The following is a 10,573-nucleotide window of genomic DNA, read 5'->3' on the forward strand; positions in this document are numbered from 1 at the left end:
AAATATCTTTGGTCAAACTTCTTAACCATTGTCTGTATCAGATTCTGTCTTGTAGTGAGATTCATTTGGTGAAGGAGTTATGTATAGATTCCCTGGGTAGTTTTCTCTGCCTCTCTCTCATCCCTCTAGGCCAAGGTGAGGACAAAATAACAAATAGCTGAGAACATCTTGCCGTGGGAGATTTTGAGATGGGAGGTTAGGACGAGCTTTCAACTATGCTGTCCAGGGAAAAAAGCATTTTGCTCACAAGTCCAACTTTCCTCATCTACGGAAGTGAGATATTACTTATCTGTCCTACGTGGGGGCTGTAAGAGTTCATAGTTTACATTAAGAAAGCACTGAGAACAATGTTTTAGAAGTGACATACAGATGTTACTGTTACTTATTTACCAATAGAATTTCAAGTTTACTTATATTAGAATGGCAGCTACACCGCACATTAGCCATGGTTTCTATGCTCTGCTGTAAAATACAAATAATGCCAATTTTCATTTCCTCTCGTTCAAATGAGTGTTTCTTTCCATCACAGTGCTCCAAGACTTGTGGGAGAGGTGTTAAGAAACGGGATGTCTACTGCAAAAGTACCGGTTCTCCCAAGGTTAAAATCTTGCCTGAAAGTATGTGCAACAGAGACCATAAACCTGAATCCCAGCAGACCTGTGTGCTAGGACGCTGCCCCAAAAATGACCGACTCCAGTGGGTGATTTCTTCCTGGAGTGAGGTAAAGTGGTGCAGTTACATGGCTCACTGCCTTCCTTTGCTGCTCTTGGAAACAATGACTCAGGGATACACACAAACCATGTGGGGGAGAGAGTGCTGAGCTGTCATTTGAAAATCAGGTGTCGTAGGCAAGCCACTATAAAAAGACACAGCTCTTTACATCCCGATGTAGTTAGATGTACCCTGATGTCTTTGTTTTTCAGGACTTTCACTGACTTGGATTCATGTTTCAGTTTACCCATTACGGAACATGGTCTTTGTGGTTTTAGCTGTATAATGCTTTTGTAGTTTCACATAATTTGGGGTCTCTTGCACGAGCACATTCTCCTTTATCTGACTGTGTTTCTGTAGATTTAAAAGGTGTACTTTGCCTTTGCAGTGCTCAGCCTCCTGTGGCCCAGGTGTACAAAAGCGAGAACTAAAATGCAGTGAGAAAAGCATCCATGGGAAATTGATCACCTTTCCTCAGAGAAGATGTAGAAACATCAAGAAACCAAACACCGACCTGGAAGAAGCTTGTAACAATGGAGCCTGTCCATCACAAACGTTGTATAACATGGTGTCTGGCTGGTATTCCTCACCCTGGCAGCAGGTAGGAATGGGAAGCTTTCTCACCTCTCTCTCCCTGTCCTGGCTAGCACTCTTCCTCCAGCACTATTTCATGTCTTGGCTTTTACGGAGTTTACAAAAGGAGTAAGTTTCTCTACACAGTAGCTCAAGTAGCATCCCCTAGTGCTTTTCACTACACAGCATTAAAGAACAAAACAACTGCAATGTGACTGCTGACTCTTGGACGGTGTATCCATCATAATTAGAAGGTGAGGTTGCAGTGCTGGGCTTAGAGGGCACCAAACCTAGAAAAGCCGTGGTATCATATGCCACAGAATGGATGCTAGCAGGAGTGGCACAAACACCTGGTGGGCGTAAAATACTGAAGACCACAGCACTGTGACGTTAGGGCAATGTGAGTCCAAGCTACCTAGATTAAAGCTAGCTCCAGTCTTACATTGTGCTGTAGTCAAATGTCCAACTGTATGGAGGAGATACCTCCAGTACTAACAGTCCACAGGTGTCTCCTGCACGTAGCCATTCCCTAAAGAAGATCACACCGCTCAGCCACTGAAACATGATGCAGCTGGTCCACATCCATCATGTACTTTGGTGCAGCTCATTTCTTTGTCCTGAAACTGAAGAATGTCACCTAAAAATGATACTCATGCTCGAGAGGCACTACATTCCATGCTCATTTTCCAACGCTTTCTTCTCAGTCTTCTTCAAACTGCACTGTGGTTGAACTATTACATATCTATATGCACAATGTATTTGAGCATCTGCACAGATTGCCTGGAATTCCCTAAATACTATGATTAATTATGGGATCAGTCTGTATTTGTTTCTACATTCTTGCAAACAAGCTTCTGAATTTCTGGAACTTATCTACTTTATGAGTCACATATCAAGGGGACACACACTCATTTAATAACATTTACATGAAACAATGTATGCCTGACAATTGTAATCAGATGAAAATGATCACATTTATCTTCAAGACAACTTTTCATGAAACACATACAAGTAAAAGGCTTATTCACTTTAAAATACTTCATAGATCTTCCTGCAAACGCATAGTGTTTTTCCCCAGATACTGCCATAATTATGGTTCCAATGGGAGTTTTATCTCCGTTCAGACAGCAGGATTGGGCCCAGAGGCTCAGAGTTCAAAAGAAATCAGTGCAGACAATCAGGAACAGGTTTTCTGAAATGTTCAGTTTCTGTCTCGATGCCTAAGTAAGGAACCAAATTTTCAGCTGAGTCCTTAAATAACCAAACTTTCGGAAGGGAGAACAGATGCACACATCTTTGAAAAGTTGGTCCTGATGGGGGTTGCTGAACAGCAACACATCTGATCCTGACCTCTCTCTCTTTGAAAGTCTCATCCAAAGCCCATGGCTTTCATGGGCTCCCAGAGAGTCTCTATGATGGAAGTCAGCTTTTACTTTTTTCCTCTCTACAGTGTACAGTAACATGTGGAGGGGGAGTGCAAACCCGGAGCGTACACTGCCTGCGCCAAGGAAGACCAGCTTCTGGGTGCTTGCCCCATCAGAAACCAGCAGTCCTGAGAGCTTGCAATACTAACTTCTGCCCAGTCCCTGTGAAAAGAGGTAAAACTCAGCTCTACATGCTGCAGCAGGGTTGGTTGCTTAGAACTCTATATCCAGCAAAAATCACCTTTTCCAGTTACACCCACTGAAGATTAGTATTTGGCATGTTCCTTCATAAATGATTTTTTCCCAGACTTTCCAGCTTTACAGTTACTCTCTGATACTACAGCATCTCTCTTCTCAAAGTGAACCCTCTTAAAGCAGACTGGAGAGTACAACTGGCACAGGGTATTTTAAAAACAGGGGTATGTTAAAAAGAAAAGTATGTCAGAAAGTTATGCCATTTGGTTCTGAGCTGCATCTTTAGACTATCTTGTTGAATAACGTAGAGGCATCCTATGCTGGTACTGTTTTATGATTAAAAATAGCAACTTTTGAACTAAGCAGTAAGAATTTACCATTTATTTTTAGTCTTTTGAAGTCTGCCCAAGCTTCAGATTGCACCCATATCCTGGGAGTCCAAAAATTCTTTGTCTAGAATGTACTTCTCACCGCTTCTGATCAGTGTATGACATGCAGTCAGGGAACATGAAGTTAAGCTCTGTCCCCACTTGTATGTCTACTGTATCCCTCTCCACCTCTTCAGTGTGTTTTGCAATTCTAGAGGAGCAGGAGGAGCAAGAGGTTTTGTGTCACTCTGAATGATGGAAGGGGAATTCTCTCAGAACCACCACAGAAAGAGAGCGGTGCATTAACCCCATCCCATATATTTGCTTACAAGCTGGTTACGGTTTGTGACTCCTTCTTAACTGCGGGAAAAAAGCTCATGGAGGCCAGGTTTGTCCCATATAACGCTAGTGATCTAGGTATGCTAAAGCATTTTAAACATTAACTTTCAAAATACTGTACTTTAACTGTCTTGTTACCATTTTAAAACCGGGAGCTGAAAGTAACCCCTATTAAACCTAGGCCAGATTGCAAGAGAAAGGTGGTAATAGAGTTGGGAGCAAAGGTCAAGCTCTGGCCCTGCAGCTTGTAAATTGACATTCGCCAACGACCCCCCCATCTGTACCAATTCCTGCATTCACTGCGCACAGAAACCCTGTGAAACCCAGTGATAACAGACCATGCTACCGCATCAGCTCAAGACATGCAGAGTATCAACCTGATATATCAGGGGACCTGAATCCAAACAAGGATATATAGATGAAATGGTCCTAAAAGGGATAAATGCATAGTTCTGCTGTTTTTGTAAGTAAATGTTCTTAACACTTCAAATTAACCTTCCTAAAAAGTTCTGCTGTACTTTGGAGTTTCTGTATTACATCCTTTTCTGTCACGATATAGCAAGCACTTTTCTTTCACCCCTGCCTTCCTCTGCTATATTTCATGTCTGGAGCAATGTCTGTTATTAATTTTGGCCTTGGCCTGTTTCTCTCTCTCCTCACATCTGCAGGAGCCCTTTCCCCTTTATTATAACTGGGTCGTCAGGCTCTAGAGATCAATTATCTCTTCACTGCTCTCTAACTTTCTGTCTAAACCAGCAAAAAGACAGGGAACCAGCTGTGCTGGAATCACATTGAAGCAAATCAGTCTCTATTATCAGCCGTGCAGCTCCAGCTCAGTGATCACAGTCAAGAAATTAATGTTTCAGGGAGAGTTTACACACTTTCCCAGACAAACTGGGTCATTTCCATCCCTCTGTTAGATGCAGTTACGGTCACCATAACTCCTAGTAAATCCAACCGCTTAAAATGAATGAAAATTTAAACAACATATAAATACTTGAGTAAATAGAAATAAGGAACTGACAGCCTGATCCACATCCGTTGAAGTTTGTGGGACTCTTTGTGTTCATTCCAATGGTCTTTGGATTAGGTCCCAAGAGTAAAGTTTTCGGCCATACCTCTGTAATGTTAGCATTGCACTCCAATCTTCAAAAGGGGCATAAAGATTTATTAACATTGCCTCCTCAGCGCTTATACATTTTTTTAAACAGTAATTCGTAATTTTTGAAAATTTACCCTTCCATGGCAGGAGAGCTTCTTCCTGACCTAATCAGAACAACTTTCCTCACTTTCTGCTGTGCATGTTTTTCATCTGTTGTCTGCTTTGGGTCCTCCCAGTGGCAAGTTCTGTCTGGTGGACAGTAGGTGAAGTAATGTCAAAGCTGGTGCTGAGCTCCCAGCTGCATCCCTACTGACACTCAGTTAAGAATAGAAAGGCAATGCTGTGGAGTGGAAAGGCTGCAGTTCAGTACTGAGCTTCCTAGTTCCTGGACAACTGTTTGTTCAAGGATAGTATTTTCTTTACATAACGTTAGCATTTACAGACAGGCTTACGTTTTTAAAAACTGAGGAATAAAATGGCATCTTTTAAAAAATTACTATCATTAAATTCTTTTCTTATTCATTCAAATAAATTTGAGGGCGATAAAGGTATACAAAATCACCTTTGCCATCATATAAAAGGGAATCAAAAAAAGCAAAGTGGTGACTAATCAAAAGAAGTTCCTATAGAGAGACGGAGATGACTCCTGGCCCACAGAATAGGAAGATTGTCTGTGCTACGTGAGGGAGCATTCATCTTCTGTGACTCAGCTTAGCTGATCCGAGAACACAGGCAACGGTGGCTAGATTTTTCTTCACTGTCTCCTTGTAAATTCCTTTTATTGACCATGTAAACAGTAGTTCCGAGAGTCGAATGGAATCTGTTCCCATGCTCACAGGAGATTTCAGTTTAGCTATAAATTTTGCTAAACCTCATTTAAATGTCTTACTGCTCTCTCAGACATGGTGAATTTGTTTATAAATCATCCATATGAATCATCACTCTGCTTTTTTAAAGAAACATAAAGCATCCACTACAAAACTGTAGAAAGGAGCAGCTATGAAATGTTTTTAAAGTGACTGGGCTGTGTGTATAAATGATCTGTACATAGATATAAGTGAAATAAAACCTTAATTGAAAAATATGGTTTATTTGTATTTGTGATTAAAAGCTGGGCTTTTCAGAACTAAGCGTGGTCAGCCTGTCTCTTTCCCCACTGCAGTTAATTAAGGTTTCACCAACATGGCCGAGTCAAAGCCCTAAAAGCCTCATTCATGCCACCTAACCAAAGTGTCTAAGAAGACAGATTTCTTAGGCTTCCTGCATAGTGAAACGGAGAGAAATAAGTCCCTCTAGAAAGTGTTGGAACGCAAACACATAGCAGAGCACTTCGGGCACACACGTGCACCGCATAGGGTCCATGCATTCAGATTTCCATGCATTTTGTGTGTACATGCACATACACTCAAAGCTGACACTACTTTGAGGTGCAGGTACGCTCCATGTGATGTTGATGGCAACAAGCAATCAGCATCAAGCATGGAGCAGGCTCATTTGTACAAGTACCTGGCTTTAGAACAATATTTGTAATCAGAGATGAAAACACAAATGACTCTTTTTATCCTCTATAGTGGAACTTCCTACTGTTTTCCTGAACTTCGAAGTGTGCTCTAAATTTCTAAATTCCTTTAGCCTCTGACCCTCCTATTATATTAGCTCTATCTCTATCAAATTAACAAATTTGATCTCTTAACAAATGAAAAATCTCTTAACAAATTAAAAAAGAAACTAGTATTTTTGAGATGAAAGCTAGTTCATGGTTCCTCTTCTCTGAATTGAGTCACCCATCATGTTTTTAGTATTACCAAATGCATACAAGCGTGCAGAACTATTGCCTGACTTGAAGACTTGCTAAAACACAGTCTTACCGTATTGCTTGGATATGTCTCCTTCAGATGATCCTTCTTGTGTGGATTTCTTCACTTGGTGTCATCTGGTACCCCAGCATGGTGTCTGTAACCACAAATTTTATGGCAAGCAATGCTGTAAATCATGCACGAAGAAGAACTGATAGCAGCATGTTATCTGAACCCTTCAGTGACAGGATTCTCTTCAATTTATGTTGGAATTAACTTTGCTTTGAGGCAAGACATGGTGCCACATAAACCACTGATGGAAGAGACATTGTTTCTAAGGGAATGTCTGAGGTACAGTAATTGTTGGATATATGTTGAAAAAGGAATGTTTCTTTTTTTTTCTTTATTTGCTGACCTCACTAAAGTACAGGGTACTATGGATCACTTGAACACTGAGATTCGAGGGGCAGTTCTTCTTTCTTTAAATGTCTCATTTTGCACTGTCATATGTTATGAGGAAGAAATTAAGGCAAGGAAGCCTTTTCTGGCTAATTTACCAGAATGCAAAGCAAAAGAGATTGGGAGCTCAAGGAGGAAGGTTACAGCATGGCAGATCCCACTATCAAAAGCGTTTCCTTTCATTTTTTTTTATGATACTATCCTCCCAGGGTAAGGAAGCTGTTTACTGCCACTTTCACAGAGAGACATTCAAATGGCTGTTGTTTGGAGAACGCAGTGTCACACGTGTGACCACAAGAAGTAAATAGTGCACTACAAAGATATATGGTGCTTCTCTATTACACTTGCTGCTGGAAAAGCAAGTTTTGCATCATGCTAATGTTTTTATTGTTTTGAAGAATTAATTTTCTGCTTTGTGTAGAAACTCAGAGGTGGTTAACTAGTAACTTGAAATGTATTCCTAGAAATATTCAGCGCTAGAATATTTGGACTTTTAATATTGCTGTGTTACAAGTAAAATAGAATTTCATATTTCAACTAACTCAAGGAACTCAGATTTATTGAGCTCAATGGTTATGTTTTCAACTTTCTAAGCTCATTAGATATGTAATTTTAAAATTTAAACTTGATATTTTAAAGTAGTTTTTTTCAGAAGCTAGGTTGTTTGAATGCCAAGATACTGAAGAATGTCTTCCTTTTAATCTCAAATCTCTCTGCAAATTTTGATTCATCCATTACCCAAAGGAAATAACAAGAATATTACAGTCCATTAATTCATGCTAAACTTCTCTAAATAGTTATTTATTCACACAGGTTATATGAAAAAAATATAAAAAAGAAAAGTGGATGATTTACTCTAACCAAATAAAAGTCAATTCTATTTTTATACATTCTCCTAATACTTTTATTTAGTTCAGAATCCATCAGCAAACAAAAGAAAGGTAAACGTAATGATATTTGTACTCATTCAGTATCGAGATGTTCGGTGACACTATATATCAAATGGTACAATTTAAAAAGTTTCTGCATTGAAAAAATACCCAACCTATTTGCCAAACCCATTCTGAGACAGAGCTGTGTTCTACTGTAATTTTCTGGGGAGTGCCTATGAGGGACGTATTTATCTAATTCCACCCAATCCCACAACTTTGCTTGATGAATGTAGTTCAGTTTTACTGTTTTTGTAAAGTATCGTTTCAGCGTAAGATTAGCCAGCTCAGCACTAATGCCAGACAGTGGTCACTTAAAATTAGCAGTTCCTTTTGCAACAATTTAAATTAAAAACATGTATTCTATGATACTTTAAGAAATGATGATTGGAAACATATCTCAACCTACACCGCTCTGTCTTGATATTGGACATTGTGTAATTATAACCTTTTTCCTAGGAAAACTACAAGGGTTTTTTTGTTTTGTTTTTATAATTGTGTCCTTTTTATTATTTGATGTAAAATAATTAATTTATTAATGCATAGCTTTTCCTTTATATTTCTTTGCTCACTTCCTTAAGTGACAACTGAGGAAAGAAAATGGTAGTGTCACAAAGTATGAATTATGGTGTAAAAAAAGCAAAAAATATAAGTGTAATATTTAATTATTTTATAAGCTTTGTAATAAAGTACTCTAACTGTTTCATTATATTTGGAATTGTAAAATTCATGAATAAAATATGGAGGTTATAAGTAAATATCAAGTAATATAAGTGGTGTATTCATTCATTTGCATTTGTGTTGATTGTCCCATGGTATCTTTACGTAAAACATTATCCTGTTCCCATCTGCTATGTAATTGGCTAATGCCTGTGACTCTGAGCCTGCGCCAGTTCTGCGGAGGGGTAGCGACAAAAGCCGCCCACAAGAAAAGCCTGTTCTTTGGGGCAGTGGAAATTTAGCCACCACAGCTAAGGGTGACCTCTGCCTAAGCATGCCCCTTACCATTCAGGTCTCGTATGGGTTAATATTGGCGGGGAACCCTCAAAACAGTGGATTTGAGTGTTAACAAGCCATTATGATGAATGGGATGGAGGTCATTCCTTTCAGGCACTCAAAGTCAGGCGTATGTGCTAAGGTCATGTGAAACTTCTCTACTTTTGAAGGTCCCATTATACTGGCAAGTGAGGAATGCACGACTGGTTATTCAACGGAGTGAATATATTGTAGTTGTCTTTTAAGAGCAGAAGATGTTTCTCATTTGAATGACTACCCTACCATTGAAGCAGCTGGCTTGGATTGTGCCCACTTCAGGCACAAAAAGGCAAAATGGACAAAACTTCATGGTTTTATTTTTGTAACAACACAAAGGCTAAAATACACAAAAGTACAGTTGCCCCCCCCCATGTGCAAGATAAAACTGATCTGTCGCTTCTCTCACCAAAGACAGTGGAAACTTGTGTATCACAGAACCGGCATGACTCTTCCCTGCATGTATTTATCTGCAAGGTGGTTTGCAAGATAAGAAGCCTCATTCAACATAGCGTTAGGTTTTACAGCCTCTCCCATCTGCCTGGGGATACCTCATTTTTCTAAAAATGACTCGGCTAAGAAGTTTCCAAGCCAATCCCCAGTAGTGACTACGTCAATTCACTGGATCATTTTATATATATGTTCTCTAACATATATTCACTGCTTTTCCCTTCATTCACCATCATTCAGTTCTCTGACAACAGCAAGCTATATACAGTATTGTTGATAGGAAATACTGAGCATGCTTCTGACTTACTGTATAATCTAGTAGGCGATAATAAGCAATAGATCAGTCTGCTCCTGAAGGATTCCCAGCAAGCGCTCTTTTGAACATCATTTGGACTAGTGATTCAAATAATTAATATGCCCACACAGGAATTCAGACTCGAAACTGCTTTGTGTTCTGGGCTAAAATTTTGGAATTAAAATGAACCGACGGTTGTCAGTGAATTACAGTGTTGGAGACGGATGTTGAAAGAGGAAATATTGCATAAAGATGTGCTATTGTGTGGTTGGATCAACCCCAAGTCCACAACTGTTTTATTGCTGAGCCCTTACAACGATATTTGGTATACAAAGCTTGGCAGTTTTCTAGATGTATATTGCTGCAAGGCTCACTTTATAGAGCAGAATGGGGTCTTTTCACAAAGGAATAGCTCCGTTTCCTGTAGTCAGATTTCATCACTCAGGTAAAGGATACATCTGCCTAAAACTCAAACAGATATTTAATGAATGACTTGATTGTGTAAATCAAACTCAGCTATCTCGGATGCCCAGAAGACATGAAATGTTGGAGACAGATGAACGTTTCGCTGCATGTGGTTTTATGGTAACATGATCTACATCCCATACTTCCTTTATTTTTCAGCAAATCCTATTCAAAAGCATCAACAAAATAAATTAACATTATTATTACTATTGTAATAGAAGTCCAACCCTACTGAGTCACTGGGATCCCATTGTGTACAACACTGTATACACATGTCATGAAAGGCTTACAGTCCCGAGTGTACAGCAACAAACAATAGGAAAAGAACATTAACAGTGAGCTCATTGTGATTAGGAGAAAAAGTGTTGCTTGTGGCTCACTGTCTGTCTGGACACTGCAGAACACTTCAAAGCAGCTCCGTGCAGATAAGATCTG

At 39.5% G+C, this 10,573-nt stretch overlaps 1 protein-coding gene across 1 annotated transcript in view; it reads left to right on the forward strand.

Moving 5' to 3' along the window:
• Positions 1 to 6,723, forward strand: part of ADAMTS18 (ADAM metallopeptidase with thrombospondin type 1 motif, 18) — a 78,465-nt gene extending 71,742 nt beyond the window's left edge. Inside the window, exons 19-22 of the mRNA XM_009324839.1 lie at positions 530 to 721; positions 1,100 to 1,312; positions 2,735 to 2,882; positions 6,608 to 6,723. Coding sequence (XP_009323114.1) covers positions 530 to 721; positions 1,100 to 1,312; positions 2,735 to 2,882; positions 6,608 to 6,723 — 669 coding nt within the window. The remainder of the gene's footprint in view (positions 1 to 529; positions 722 to 1,099; positions 1,313 to 2,734; positions 2,883 to 6,607) is intronic.
• Positions 6,724 to 10,573: the final 3,850 nt, after the last annotated feature.

This window comes from Pygoscelis adeliae, unplaced genomic scaffold, assembly GCF_000699105.1.
Source record: "Pygoscelis adeliae isolate BGI_AS28 unplaced genomic scaffold, ASM69910v1 Scaffold136, whole genome shotgun sequence".
Classification (NCBI taxonomy): Eukaryota; Metazoa; Chordata; class Aves; order Sphenisciformes; family Spheniscidae; genus Pygoscelis; species Pygoscelis adeliae.